At 45.5% G+C, this 16,088-nt stretch overlaps 1 protein-coding gene across 3 annotated transcripts in view; it reads right to left on the minus strand.

Annotated features, from left to right (window-relative positions):
- The window catches only part of SHISA9 (shisa family member 9), a 290,130-nt gene that overhangs the window by 16,128 nt on the left and 257,914 nt on the right, over window positions 1-16,088 (minus strand). The window contains exons 3-4 of one of the 3 annotated variants that reach the window (XM_078074793.1): window positions 9,448-9,603; window positions 2,561-2,608 (exon numbers count right to left, since the gene is read on the minus strand). The exons of 1 other annotated variant lie outside the window; for it this stretch is intronic. In XM_078074793.1, the coding sequence (XP_077930919.1) occupies window positions 2,561-2,608; window positions 9,448-9,603 (204 nt within the window). The remainder of the gene's footprint in view (window positions 1-2,560; window positions 2,609-9,447; window positions 9,604-16,088) is intronic. One more of the 3 variants, XM_078074791.1, reaches the window with a different exon arrangement.

A 16,088-nucleotide genomic window follows, 5' to 3' on the forward strand; every position in this document is an offset into this window, starting at 1 on the left:
CATTCGTGCCCCTGGATATTAAGATGTGAACTGGTTTTCCTGAAGAGAAAAGAGATCAGACATCAAAAGTGTTTGGGAAATGATGTGTTAGAGTTTGACCTTTTTGTTAGCACGAAATTTTCCAGAGCCTTTCATTGGCTCACCTGATAATAGTCCTAAAGATACCAGTAATAGCCTTCATGTGGTTATCACTTTCCGAATGCTAGGCACTGTGACATGCATTGTACACGTTACTTCATCTTCACAGCAACCTAGGCAGGAGGCGACACTATTGTCCCCATTTTGTAGATCAGAAAACGGGCTCAGAGGGGTCGGCTGACTTGCTGAGGGTCACAAGAGTACCAAACAAGGAGACGGTAATTGGAACCCAGGTGTGCTGAGGCTAAGCCCGCTGCAGCCTGCATGTGTCCCCCTTTCAAGAAGGTGGCAGGGTGTGGGAGGCAGGGGCTGTCCAAACGTCCCAACCTTGTTTTCATGCCTCATGTAGACTCCAGCTCTGGAGGTTGAGTAGAGAACGCTAGAGAAAGATCAGGGACCCCAGAGGAACTTGGGTCTGGCCATCCCTGGGACCCCTCTGCTCCTCCCCAGACAAGGCCAGATAAATAAAGATGCATTTAACAGGACGGGTGAAATTAGCCCAGTTTGGGTAGAAAAACAGCTTCCAAGCCCTTGCTTTTGACCTGTCCCGAAATATTTTCTAAATGCATCAGACAACAACAAGCTGATATAAGGACAGGGGTGCTGACTGCCTCCAAATGCTGTCACGGGCATCATAAGGGCTTTGTTTTTCACAGGGGAGAGAAAAAAAAGTTTATGTCTCAAATTAGTAGGTCTGTCATGTTCCAAATTGTTTGCATTTCTAAAAATGGATGTTGACATGTGAACAGTTATTATCTAATGCAAGACCCAAAAATCTGCCTCTTTCAAGGCAACAACGGGGTAGTCAAGGGATCCTCTGCAGACACGTGGGTCTACAGCTCTCTCTCTGGATACGGGAGTACAGTGAGTCCCCCTTCCCTCCTGTGCTCCCCTCAGAGCTCAGGTTGTTTCTGAGCCTCTGGGACCTGGTCATCCCCTCTTTAGAAACCTCAACCCCCAGAAAGATCCCTAGAGACCTAATCAGAGGGTATCAGCTTCCCAGCAAGATTTCCCTAGTGCAGTGCTCTTCAGAGTGTGGTCCCCAGACCAGCAGCATCGCGATGGAACCTGTTAGCATTGCAACCCCTCAGGTGCCCACCCAATGCATGGGGAATCAGAAGCTCTGGGACGGGGCCCAAAATCTGGGTTTTAACAACCCTCCAGGGAAGGCTGACGCTGCCCAAGTGGCTGAAATATAAGAACCACTGAGGGCACACTGTCCCCTCCTCCCCGCTCACAGGCACTCACTCACTACCTTCTACCGTCTCTTTCTTACTCGTCCTTTCACCTCATTGTCTTCTCTCCATCTTCTACCCACCACAGCTCAGGTCACGGCCCACCTGGGTGACCACAGGAGCCTCCCAGTGGGCGGCCCCACCTCCAGGCGGCCCGCCCACCTCCAATCCTGTCTCCATTTGGAAATCAACTTTCGAGAATGTAGAAATGGTCCTCCCAGTATACTGCCTAGAGCCCTGTGAGACCTTCTAATTTCCCCAGTTCAAGGTCACAAAAGAGTTCTGCCACCATGGCCTTGGGTCAGCAGCGTTCTCCCCACCACCAAATCCAATAGAGCAAACGGGGTGAAAGCAGAAGAGAACCGAGTTTCCCGTCTGTTCTGGAAAGAGCTGCTCCCAGCACAACACCCCAGTGGGAAATAACCTAGGCCTCGAGTCAGACAGACATGTGTCCAAACTGCACCCCAGCTGGACATTAGCAAGACACCCTCGCCCAGACACCCAAGTCCTCATCTCTAAAAGGGGAAGGGCACGGCCTGCACAGCTGAGTCACTGGAGAATTTAGTGACAACATGATATAAAGGTCCAGCACTCTGTCTGGCACACAGTAGGGAGTGAAGAGTTTCTAGCTACCTCCTGGTCCAGTCAACCAGCTGGTTAATTCACAGACTCTACCTGACCAGACTCCTTAGCATCTGATGCTCACCATACCGCCTGGGGAAAGCCAAAAATAGTGTCAAGGCTAATCGTTCACGAGACCCTGAGCCAATAACCCGACTCTGTTTCTCTCTTCCCTCAGAAGTTGTGTTTTCTCTTCTGCATTCATTTACCTTGGGGCTGTTCTGTTTGCACCACTTTCTGAGAAAAACCAACATTTCCTGGATGTCTTACCTGGGGTGGTGTCTGATAGTGACATATTCCTTCAGGCAGTGAATAATGTGAAGTGAGGGGTAGCACATTCTTCAACAACAACCCAGAGGACAGATACGCCACACACACACACACACACACACACACACACACAAACACCTACACGCTGGAACTTGGACGGACTTGCAGGGCCACCCAACGGGGACACACGTGTGGCACCGTGTCACACACAGACACCAGGACTCTTTGTGTCTCCACTGATTGGTGTCAAATCTGACAACACCTGGACAAAAGAACTGGAAAAAGCCATACAGTACCTTTTGGTGACTTAAGTGTCGCCACTGCCCAGTCACCATCAGAACTTCCTAAAAAAATAACAATGGAGAGATGCTGATCTGCTGGCCGGCTTCCCATGTCCGCTGCGTCCTCACCCCCAGGTGCTGCTGCTGGCAGCCCCAGCTGCAGCCTCCATGGGGCGGCAGGCCTCAGGGGCCCCGGGGGATGGGCGAAAGACCAAATGTGCAAATGTGATTCTGCACGCCCGCGTGCACCTCCTTCTGCAAAGCCATGCAGCGGTACCAGGATAACGCCCAACAGAGGGTCAGAAGAAGTCCCCTGAAAAAGGCCTAGATGTTTTCAGTTATATTAGGGAGAGAGAGAGATTTCTTAGGCAGTGAATCTGGCTCTGAATTTCAACCCTCTAAGAAAGAAAGGAAAACTTGAGTTGCATGAGGTCACTTTGGCCAATGACAACACTCTGTTGACAAGAGATACATTTTGATCCTGTTTTAGTGCAATCCCTCTCCTGAAAAGGGTTGGTGGGAGGGAGCACTGTTAGCCCCAAATCCAAGGTTCGGGCCAGGCTCTGCGAACTGCAACTTTATATGCTGGGTGGCAGGTCCCCAAGGGGTAGGGGCTGAAATACTGTTGAATGAACGAATGAATTCAAGTTTCTCCATGGAGTCACTTTTCCTAAGGGTGGGAAATTCCCCTAAATGCTAAAGGGATCAAGTTTGTTATCTGAGAATCCCATAATGCTTGGCATATTGTTTATAAATCAGTTTCTCCAAGTTGAATTTCATTTCAGGTGTACCGAATGAGCCCTGGGGGATCACACATTATTAGCAGATCCCCCTGGTGGTCCTTTCCATAAAGTCAAAGATGGCAAGAAGGGCAACGTCTGCACCCTACCTACCACTGTCTTTGATAGGCCTTCTCCGTAAGATTGGGTTTTACTCAAAGCAGGGCAAACCCACCCACGTGTCCGGGCAGTAGCCTCTGCCCATTGGCTGGAGGCCTAGCCAATCAGCGCGCGCCACTAGCTCCCCTTTCCTTTCTTAGGAATCTACCTGGAAAGCCCAAGTCCTCAGCATTTCTGCACAATTTCCAGAGATAGATCAGGCTGCCAGCTGAGAGGAGTGACAGGGAACATTCTGTGTGATCTGAATGATTACAGAGCACAGATCCGGCCTCATTTAAACATTTCTGGTTGGCCTCCCAGGCGTGCCAGAGGACGCTCAAATTGCCACATTCCCCCTGCGGATATGAACTCAACACCCTCATCACTCACAACAGAGGGGAAATGACGGGACAGGAGAGTGACAAAGTTAAAATTAAGTGAGACCCGCCTGGGATGACTGGATGTTTCTTCTCCCTCTGAGCCAGGGTCATTGAGATCTGGAAATAGTGATGTGGCCCCAAATCTTCTGTTGCGGGTGGATACAAGCCCGGTTCAGTCACTGAGTCATTGACACCAACGAGGCCATCTTACTCCCAAGTCAAGTTCATCACTTGAAGGCAGGAACCATGCCCAGGCCGTGGCCACCCCTGTCCCCAATACCTAAGATGGGGCTTAGCTCTGACAAGGCGCTAACTAGTTTTCTTTCATAAATCCACTGAAAATAAGGACACTTAGTCAGATGGCACACAGGCTTCCAAATATATACTGAAGGTCCCACTACATGCTTGGTGCCCCTAGTGGACATTAGATAAAAATTTGTTGGGTGAAAAATCAAACACTTAGTAAAAGGGGATGGATCTAAGGCACTGAGAGGAAAGGGACATGAGGGAACTTTCTGGGTGATGGAATATTTCTTATCCTTACTGGGATGTCGGTTATCCTAGAGTATGTATATTTCAACAATCACACTATTGTAAAATTATGATCTGCATTATTTCAGCACATGTAAGTTATACTTTATCTATAGTAAACCAATTATACTCAGCACCATGGGAAAACTTTCAACTTCAAACAAAGAAAAACAGTATATTAGTAAGTTCTCCCTCCAAAAAAGGGGGAATGGTACTCCCAAACCTTTTTTTTTTTTTTTTTTTTGACCTGGTTACAACCACCTGATGCCAGAAACTGCTCTCTGGAAGATAGAATCATTTCACTGAAAGAACACAGGATTCTGAATCAGATAATCCTGAATATGACTCTTGGCTCTACCATTTACCAGAAGTGTGACTCTGGGAAAACTGCTTAACTACACTGAGCCTTAGTTTCGCCACCTGCAAGAATGGGACCAAGACCTCCCTCAAAGTTAAACTAGTAGAAGTCAATCCATGGCTGAGGCGCTCATGCATCACTTAGGGTTTTCACACGTGATTCCTACAGCAAGATGGAAGAGGGAGTTCCTGCCATGTTGAAGTGCGTTATTGCTGTGGTTTTAAACAGGGCCACTGGAAAATGTAACATGGTTCTGGCAAAATAGTCCCTTGTCTGTCAAATAGCAACAGAAAAAATATTTTCTCATTAAAATTTTAATGTAAAAATTACATTCCCCCTGCGGATATGAACTCAACACCCTCATCACTCACAACAGAGGGGAAATGACAGGACAGGAGAGTGATAAAGTTAAAATTAAGTGAGACTCGCCTGGGATGACTGGATGTTTCTTCTCCCTCTGAGCCAGGGTCATTGAGATCTGGAAATAGTGGAGGCAGGAGCCACCCCTCTCTAAGCCATCAGGTAAGCCTTAAGGATATTTTCCCAAACACCTCTGTCTTGTCAACATTGACCTATGAAGAACCATAAAATGGGTTCTCACACCATAACTACCCACCACACGGGTGGCTCCAGCCAGGGAACTCATAGGCTTAATTAAGTTTTCAGGTTACATTTCAACTCAGTCTATCACAAGACACACTTCTTGTCTTCAATTTTAGTGGACGATATGTCTAAAATGTTTAAATCCTCATTTCTGACTTAGGAAGGAGAGTCAGTTGGATGAAACTGAAGCTTTTTGTGATAGACTGTAGTAGCCATATGTCTGGGCATGGAACTTCATTGTTCAGGCTATAGATGGGGCAGTGAAGAGGTCTGGCTGACTGCGGGTCCTTAGGACAACTCAGAAGAGTCCTTTGCTGTTTGCTTGCTTGCTTGTTTGTTTTATCAGATCCTCAGTGTGAGTTAGCTTCCTTGTATGTCTTTCCCATTAAACTGGGATAAACTCTCCTCCCTCAAAATGACAGCTGAGCAACTGCATGTTAATCAAGGTACTGGTCTGCCTTGGAGATTCAAGGAAAAATATGGCCAACAAACAACTCTGGTCTGGAGACTTAAGTATGTGGCAGTATTTACTGAGGATTGACTGTGTCAGGCTAAGCACATTCTGTGCACTACATCATTAAATATTCCCAACAAACGATTAGCTGTCTATTTTTATTATCTTCATTTTACAGAGGGAGAAACGGAGACCTGAGGATGTTAAGTAATCTCTGAAATTATTTGATAAATGTCTGAGCGAGGTCTTAAACTCAGAGGCCATGCTACATTCTGCCATTTTGCTGATCATCTCATGCTCCTGACTTGCTCCCAACACACACTATTATTCACTGATTTTACAAATACATATTGGGGGGGGCGCCTGGGTGGCTCATTCGTTAAGCGTCTGCCTTCGGCTCAGGTCATGATCCCAGGGTCCTGGGATCGAGCCCCGCATCGGGCTCTCTGCTCAGCGGGAAGCCTGCTTCTCCCTCTCCCACTCCCCCTGCTTGTGTTCCCTCTCTCACTGTCTGTCAGATAAATAAATAAAACCTTTAAAAAAATTTTTTAAAAAATTAAAAAAAACAAAAAACAAAAAACAAAAAAAACAAATACATATTGGGAGCACTCATCAAGTCCCCCAACATGGTAGGAGGTTCTGGGGATGCATTGATGAATGGGACAGATGTGGTTCATGCCTCAACGGGACCTACAATCAAGGGAGAGCAGATTAAGTGCCTAAAGAATGAGTGAGTGAATGAATGAATGAAACACACCTCCTTGTACAGAGTCTGATGAAGTTTAGCTTCTGACATTTCCTTCGTGTGTGCTAATCTTTTACTGATAATTGGGCAGTGAACCCCTTGGGAACAGAGGCCATTCTGCAGTCACATGCTGTATCCCTGAGCTGTAGAGAGAAAAGAGTTCTCTTTAAACATGAATGTGATTTCAATAAGCAACTAAAATAAAATAAAATAAAATAAACCAACAGTCACATCCTTTTCTCTCTGGGTTGGCAATGAATGGATGGGACATATTTAATGGCCCCCACAGGTATTCTAATAACTAGAATGACTGGTATTGTTTCATTTTCTATTTTAAAATTTCCTCACTTTTCATTCCTCATTTTTCACTTGAAGAAGTTGAGGTCAGAGAGTCTCAGTGACTGGCTCAAACTACCTGATGTTCTGGATATTAAAGCCGCCAAGAGAAATTTATTTTTCAGGGATATTTTTGAACTTGGCAGTTAACCCTAAAGGCTGTCCAAGGCTCTCCTTATTTACTAGAAATTTTTAGAAAATAAGTCTTGTTATCAGAGGCTGCAGAGCTTCCAACAGCAAACAATTTTTTAAACAATTTCTCTCCCCGGTGGTAATGATTTCACTAATGAAATGCACTTCATCATCCACCACACATCATGGTGTGAATTATGCCTTAATAAAGAACCCTTCAAAGAACATTTATTATGGGATTTGCATTTCATTTGTGCAGGCAGATGCTGGACACCTGGGTAAGCCATTGGGTCAGGCAGTCCCACTGGATCTCCATTCACTAGGAGTCACAAGACCATCAGTGACTCAGATAAAGTTTGTGAACTCAGAGAAGAAGAGGGGCACATCAGCCATATCCAGGATTGTGGGGGGTTCTCTAAATAAGATCCTTCAGAGTTTTCTAGAAGATTAGGGGTGCTTCCTTACAACTAAGCTATTCTTTGATTCATGCCAAAGATAAGCTCATTCATTCATTCAGCAACCATTTCAGAAGTTCTCCCTTTGTGGAAGAAACAGTTACTTAAGGAGGGTAAGATATATTTTCGTGCTGCAAATTTAATTCTCAATGCCCTGCAGACATTTGCTATGCACGGGATCCCTGTATAAATCCTGGAGAAAATCAAGGAGCATTGTGGGAATATCTATCCCATTATTTACCCAAATAGCTACTGAGTTTTGAGGGGGGACAAGACACTGGGCCTAAGCTGAAGAAATGAATTGTTTAGGGTAATGTAACCAGTTCAAAAAGAAAAAGATGTCTGGGTTGATTTTTTTTTTAATGCCAAAAGAAGAATCAAATAGAACCAGTAGACGCCATTTATCACCTAAATGCAAAGCTCAGGAAGGGGGCGGGGGGGGGGCACAAAATAGTGTATGAACGCTTTGCAGCTACATCAGTGCAGACGCCCTGACTCTCTCTCTCCTAGGCAACAGCCCTCAGCTCTTCCTACTAATATTTGAGTCTATTTGAACACTCTTAGGATGCATATGCTGTGCAAACATGCAGTATGGAACAGAGGGAGCCTGTGGTCATGGGGTATATGTGAGGGCTGAGCTGGGCGTAGAAATTCAACACGAACCATGGGAACTAGTATGTAAGTCCTTGCGGAGCTTAGGATTTAGAAAAGCCTGTGTCGGTCTGCACGACCTGTGCCCTCGGTATTAGAAATTTGGTTTGCCTGTCTTTGAGTGACTCCATCTGGAAGTCCTAGGCCATGGGGAAGAAATAGGAATTCCTAAAGATCCTTGTGGTTCCAATGCTTACCAAGTTCCCACTATACGCCTGGCCCTCTGCCGAGCATCAAGATGCCTGTTTTGTGCCTCTATATGTTGGGAGACCAGGGTCCCCACAAGCATCACAGACACGTGACAGTATCTGGGCTTTGGTTTCTGGTGTCAGTGTGTAACGGAATTAGGATATTTGACGCTGGAATTGATCAGCAAGTGTCTCCCATCCCATCTCTGACGAGGGAAGACATGAAGACAAGCAGCTGATAACAAAAGCAAGCATGCGGCCTGTGAGTCTTGCGTCTGCCCCAAGTTTGACTTCGCGATGGCTGTGGCTTCCGCCCTGTAGAACTCTTGCATGAGCGATGTGTTCAGGAGCCTGGGCCACCATCAGGGTCACTGTCACCCTCCCTCGTGTGTGAGCTAGGCTGTGAGAGGCAGGCTCTGGAGTGATAAAAACCTACAGGCTGCTTGATTTGGGGCAAATGAATTAGACCCCCTTGACTCTCGGTCTCCTAATCTGAAAACTGGGATCATAATTTGTCTTCCTCTTCGGATCCCTGTGAGAAAGCAAGGCAGGATGTATGAAAAGGTCCAATGCAATGTCTGGCACTTTGATAAGAGCCCAGTTAGCACAAGCTCCAGGCAGTGCGCCCCATCCTGAAGAGCGGAAGTTGCCTGAGATGGGGACGTGCACTTACCGACTTCTCAGAGATGGGATGACTACGGGGGTGATGGATGTTACCCACTACAGGGCAAGGTATTCGGACACCGGGTGTCCTGGATTCCCTGAGGATTCATGAGGGCAGATGGTGGACGACCAAGGGGCTGGGCTGTCAGTCGGATCCAAATGAGCCTCCAGGCCCTTCTCCCCGGGAAACAGCCCCCACATGTGTCCCTCACTCACCCACCCTGCCCCACGTGGCAAGGTAGGACTCGATCCAGTCAGAGAAGCAGCAGCCCAGGGGCTCTGCTTCCCAGCAACCTGGGCCCCAGGTAGAGAGACCAAGAATATGTGTGAGGCAGACGGACAGAGAGAGAGAGAGAGAGGAAAGAGACCAAGAGAGAAAGACAGAGACAGAGAGAGACGCAGATTCTGAGAAAGAAGAAGAAGTGAAAGAAAAGGAGAAGTAGGAAGAAAAAGCAAGAGGACTAGAAAAAAACAGAGGGAACGAGAAAAAAGTGCAGAAAAGTAGAGGAGAAACAGAACAGCACTCACCGACTGCCTTCAAGGAGGCGTACTTGTTGAGCTCTTTGCCCGGCAGCTGCTGTTCGTAGGGGTTGGAGATCTGGCCCAGGCTAGGGTACGAATGTGGATGGCCCATCTGCTGGAGCAAAGGGGAGGTGGGCACTGCGTTGTTCATCTGGGTCGTGTCTGCAAGGGAGGAGATAGCGGGACGTGGTCACAGGTGGAGCAGGACCTTCTACCCATGCCCACCATCACTGGGTCCCAATCTGCCCACCCTCCGGGGACACGAGAGGAGAGCAACAGACACATCAGAACAAGCGGCTCCAGGATCCTCCCTGGAAAGCAGCTGAAGTCGGATGGGTAATATATATATATGTATATATAATAGATGATTAACTTCAATCATAGTCATGGAAATGCAAGTCAGAACAACAAGGAGAAGCCATTCCTTTGCCAAGAGATGGGCAAACATTACAAGTATGGAAAGGACACCATACTGGCAAAGATGTGGGAAACTGGCCAGTCTCATAACCTCACATGGGAGCCCAATTTGCCATATTTGCAGAAAGGAATGTGGCAGTGTGTCTGGAAACATAAAGTGAAGGTATACTTTGACCAAATAATATCACTTCTGGGGATTAAGCCTACAGAAATAGCGTCAGAATTCATGGATGTTTGTTCAGAGATGTTCTTTGCACCGTTGTCTGTAAAGTGACAAAAATGCACACACACAGAAACAACCTGAATTCCTACAAAGATGGTAATTCTTAAATAAATTATTGTACATCCATATTACACAATTTGTACATATCATGGAGCTGTTAGGAAAAAATGTGTTTAAAAATGAATTAACCCTAGGGGTGCCTGGGTGGCTCAGTCAGTTGAGCTGCCGACTCTTGATTTCGGCTCAGGTCATGGTCTCAGGGTCTTGGGATTGAGCCCCACCTCAGGCTCCATGCTCAGCAGGGAGTCTGCTTCTCTCTCTCTCCCTCTCCTCCTCCTCTCTCTCTCTCTCTCTTTGTCTCAAATAAATAAATTTAAAAAATATTTTTTTTTAAATGAGTTAACTCTATACATGTCAACCTGGATAGTTTCTTTTGGGTTATATTGTTAAGGGAGAAAAAGCAAATGTGAAAGTAATGCATATAATATAGCATTATTAAGAAAATCTATGCATGTTGCTTGAGTGGTGCGATTTGCAAAGACAGGAAAAAAATATGCAAAGACACACGAACCAAGTATTGGCTACTTAGAGGGAATGGGGTTCATGGGGAGAGAGGTTCAAGAAGTCTGCTTGGAGGGAATATTCTCTGAGCTGAGATCCAGAAGTCTAGATGCGGTTATGTGTGGGTGAAGGTGGAGGGCGCTGGGGAGGGTGTTCGGGGCAGAGGGAAGGGCATGGCCAGAAGCCCTGAAATTGGAGGGGAGGCAGTGTTTTCAGCAATGCAGGATGCTGCACCCCTCCCTTGAGGCACACGTGGCTGCAGAACAGAGTGTGAGCGAAGTGGAAGGGGGTGGGGCTGGACAGGCCGGCGGGGCCCAGGAGGCCTTGTGAAGGCTTTCCCCTTCACCCTGAGAGCAGTGGGATGGAGAGAGTGAAGGGAAGAGTGAGACGAGGTGGAGTCCAGATGAGGTGATTATGGTTCAGCTTCAGGCAGGAAATACAGGTTCTCCCCAGCTTCAGGAAATGCATGTACAGATCCAGATAAACATGGCGGTGGATGCTGGTGCTGCCTTGGAAGATCGCCTTTCCCTGGCATGTGTGCCCATTTCCCGGCTGCTGTTTTGGCTGCACACAGCTCACAGCTGCCCCTCACACCCAGGAAGTTATTCTCAGGAACCACTGCCCTGGGTTTAGTGTGCCTCGTGCACCTCACCCTCAACACCGGCGGTGGTTGGCAACCAGAGCCTGGCTGACACTAGGACATGCAGACCAGCCCTCTGCCTCAAAGTAGGGACGGCTTTATGAAGCAATGGATGCTCCAGAGCTCCCAGGGATCGGAACAAGCAACCTTCTTTCCTAAAGGGCCAGACTATAAATAGTTCAGTCTTTATGGGCCACACAGACTTATTACAAATACTCAACTCTGCCCTTGTAGCAAGAAAGCACAGACATGATGTCAATGATTGGGTGTGGCTGTGTGCCAATAAAACTTTATTTATAAAAACAGGTGGCTGCTAGATTTGGTCCAAGGGCCATAATTTAACTAAATTTAACTACCCCTGGTCCAGATTTTATCTGAGACTGAGACCCCATCTTTGAGTGTCTCCTTTATCTTTCCTATTTTGTTACCCTCACAACCTGAGAGGGGCGTGTGCATGCGTCTGTCTGTGTGTCTGTAGCACTCCCTCAGAGTCTCATACACCTGAACCCATCTCTCAAGGGCTGCTTCTAAACAATTCAACCCATGACATATACGGAATATGTTTGGCTTTAGAAACCAATACACCCAAATGGGAAGAGGCAGGGAGACCACAGCTGAGACACAGAGATAAGAAGAGCACTTTTTAGGGGTGCCTGGGTGGCTCAGTCGGTTAAGCGTCTGCCTTCAGCTCAGGTCATGATCCCAGGGTCCTGGGATCAAGCCCCGCATCAGGCTCCCTGCTCAGCGGGAAGCCTGCTTCTCCCTCTCCCACTCCCCCTGCTTGTGTCCCCTCTCTCACTGTCTCTTTCGCTGTCAAATAAATAAATAAAATCTTAAAAAAAAAAAAAAAAAAAAGAAGAGCACTTTTTATCACTGCACATGCACACAAGACCAACTGCGTAATGGGAAGGTCAGCAAACATATGCCACGTAACCCAGCCTCTGGCCAGCATGTGAGGAAGTAGGTGTATCCTTCTGCCATGATAGCTTTTTGGCTGAGATTCAGTGGAGGGCTGGGAAGGCCCAAGCTTAATGAAATCATGGAAGAGATGTTGCATAAGGTACAGCTTTTGCTGAAGCATGGACCCTAAGAAATGAGCGTGTGATCCAAATTGGGCAAATCACAATGCCTCCTTCTCCTAGTGACTGGGCCGGAAGCAAGCATGCGATCTAGGCTGAACCAATCAGAATGCTTCCCTGAGTTTTTCTCTCTGGAACCTTGGAAGTAAGGAGCCAGGAGGTCATGGATTCAAGTGAGTTTGAACCTACCATGTGCAGGTTCACATGGTAGGTTCAAACTTTTTTGAAAAAAAAGTTTTTATTTTTTTATTGGGAAGGAGTAAGGACAACAGGAGGAAAGCTGAGAAGATAGGAAAGCCCCTTTCTACTAAGTTAGTATGCTTTGGGGTTACTGTCCCTTGCAATGTAGAGTTTGGACTAGTGTAGTTGTCACATGGACCAGAAGGGAGGTTGCCCAGGTGGCTATAAAGAAAGGCCTGGGGGTTGTGTCAAGATGGCAAAGGCATTGCTTCTGGGTATTCTACAGAGATTAAGTAGAAATTTCAAATGGCCTCAGGAGTAGATTGGGAATGCCCAAAGACATTCATAAGCTAATTTACTAATGTCTTCATGGCAAGTCGTGTTTTTTCACTCCTGGAAGTAGATCCCAACCATGAGCCTGTCTAGTTAAAGAGCTGACCTCTCCCAAACCCACCCTTTCTCCCAACTCCTTGCTCCCTCAATCCTAGATCCCATCCACTAGGCTCAAATTTTGTTTCCAGGCCTGCCAGGGGAAATGCTAAACACTTAACTAAAAATAAAAAATCTGTAGAGATGTTCCTCATCACTTGGAACAGCCTTTTATATTATTCAACAGAATATTTAATATGCTATTATAAAGTATTTTCTTCTGGATGATTTCTCCCAAGTCTTGAGCTACCTCAAGGGCAGTGAGTAGTTACTTAATGTAAGTGGGCCTGACCAAGATGGCCCACCAAATGAATCCCTCACAAAAGAAGAGATGGGGCTGCCCCAAAGTCACATTCCTGCTATCACATGCAGAGCCGCAGGAAGCAAATTTCCAGCCGTTTTAGACAGCCATTTTGTGCTCGTTTCCAGGCATCGAATATTCACAAATATGGAAATCCAATCTCAGGGCAGCAATCAAGAATTATTAAACAGACATTTGTGACTGGGTGTTTTAAATGTTATTTTCATTTCACTGAATGAGAAGATGGAGCAGACCTGGCAACCCAGATTCTCTATGAGTTTTGTACAAATATATCCAGCTAAGGAGGAGAAACCAAAGTGTAGATGGGAAGTCAGCCCAGCTTGGCATCCAAGCAAAATAGAACAATAGGGTGAGGGAAGAGCAAAGACTGGGTAAGATCTGTCCTTGCCAATAGAGGCGAGAAGAAAAGTAAGAGAGAAAGAGAATATTTAGGTATATGTATATATGCATATGTATTTGTATGTATATATGTATGTATGTGTACACGTGTATATATATTATCTATCTATCTATCTATATCATTTAATTTACATAGTCATGGCCATAGAAGGAATCCAGTTGGACCAACAATGTCTTGCTCTCAGCGGGATAGTTTCTCTTGTAGACACATTTTGGCCAGAGATATCTTTCCCACCTCACCTCTGTACAAAGGTACTTCCTACCCAATGCCACAAGAAAAATCTTCCCTGCCTCATTATAATTTTGCAACTCATTCTGACTCTTAGAAATAACTAACAAGGACTTGCTGTTCTGGGATGCTGTTTTCCATCAAGAGCCTCAGTCAACAAACAAGAAGTTGATGATGTCCCTGTGCTCGCCTTCCTAAGACAGAAGAGGGGGTCTTATGCATTTAACACTCATTTTCAAAGAAGGGTGAGATAGAGCTACTCTAATTGGAAGCATCTGGCTAACTTACCCCAGGTAACTGCTATGTAAGTACCATTATATGTGGTATACCTTAGTCACTAAATAGAAATAAAATAAATGCAATTCAGATAGGGTCAGCTAAGGTGAAAATGCTCAGTTGCAAACACTGGGAGGATGCTGTGGGCTTCTCAGTGTAGAAGAGACAAATAACAACTATCAGAAACTGGACCAATTTGGCTCATCTTGGAAGAAAAGCAACAATAGCCAGTCTTTCAAGGCACATCACAGGAAGAACAGTGCAGAAAGGCACAATATGGTCAAAACGGTGTTGTTTTGTGGAGTGTACATTATGTGCCAGGCACTTGGCAAGGAATTTCTCATGCACTATATCTCCTTTAATTCCTACATCAACCCTATGAGGGAGAGATCTACAGACAATATATCTTTTAAAATAAGGTTTTCATTGTAGAACAATTTTAGATTTATAAAAATACTGCAAAGATGGCACCAAGAGGGGTGCCTGGGTGATGCAGACAGTTAGGCATTGGACTCTTGGTTTCAGCTCAGGCCGTGACCTCAGGATTGTGAGATCGAGCCCCATGATAGTCCCCGTGCTCATCGCAGAGTCTAATTGAGATTTTATCTCTCTCTGCCCCTCCCCACCATGCGCTCTCTCTCTCTCTCTCTCTCCCTAAAGTAAATAAATAAATCTTAAAAAAAAAAAAATGGTGCCAAGAGTTCCCATATATACCCCAGACCCAGTTCCCCTGTTACTAACATCTTGTGTTGTACAGTACATTTGTTACAAATAATGAACCACTTTGAAAATTACTATTAACAGAAGTCCACACTTTATTCAGGTTTCCTCAGCTTTGACCTAATGTCCTTTTCCTGTTCCAGAATCTCATCCAATTACCACATTAAATGTAGTCATCACCTTTCCTTAGGTATCTCTTGGCCATTAGTTTCTTAGACTTCTATTGTTTTTAATGATTTTGACAGTTTCGAGGACTGCCAGCCAGGTATTGTGTAGAATGGCCCTTGAGTGGAATTTGTCTGATGTTTTTCTCTTGACTAGACTGAGGTTATGGGTTTGGGTGACGAGAACTGTAAAGTGACATTCTCATCAGCACCCATCAAGGATACATACTATGATGCTTTATCACTATTGATGTTAACCTTCATCACCTGCCTGAGGTAGTGTGTGTCAAGTTTCTCCACTGTAAAGGTATTCTATTATTTTTTGTCTTTCCATGCCATACTCTTTAAGCCACTCTGCATAACCCATACTTAAAGATTGAGGAGTTATGTTCCACCTCTCTGAGTATAGTTTTTATGTAAATTATTTAGAATTCTTCATAAGAGATTTGTCTCTTTATCTCCACTTAATTATTCAACCATTTATTTTTATCAGTGTGGACACACAGACACGTATTTTATTACTTTGGGTTATAAACCAATACTGTTTTGTTTTGTTTTTTGCTCAAATTGTTCCAGGCTTGGCCATTGGGAACTCTTTCAGTTGGCTCCCATGGCCCCTTTTTTTAGAGCTTCCTTGCTCTCTAGTGATACAAGATGCTCTAGGTTCATCTTGTATATTCCCTGTCCAGTGCTAGAATCAGCCATCTCTCCAAGGAGCCTTGGTTCTTTTTATTGTAGAACTGTGTTAGCAACTAAGATCTGGGTGCTGGGTGTGCTCATTGCTTCTGGTCTCTCTCTGCTGACAGAGTAAGAAAATCTATGTGTGTGTACTAACTCATATGTACAGGTGTCTACAAATATTTATATATGCAACCATCTGTATCTACCTTAAGCTAAACATGAGTTCATCCTGCTATCTCTAACTCTAATCACATAGATCATTCTAGGCTCCTCCTCTTGCTTATTTGTAAGCTCTTACTCCAACAATAAGAAACATGGCTCCCAATA

This window comes from Halichoerus grypus, chromosome 6 (assembly GCF_964656455.1).
Source record: "Halichoerus grypus chromosome 6, mHalGry1.hap1.1, whole genome shotgun sequence".
In the NCBI taxonomy this organism is placed as follows: Eukaryota; Metazoa; Chordata; class Mammalia; order Carnivora; family Phocidae; genus Halichoerus; species Halichoerus grypus.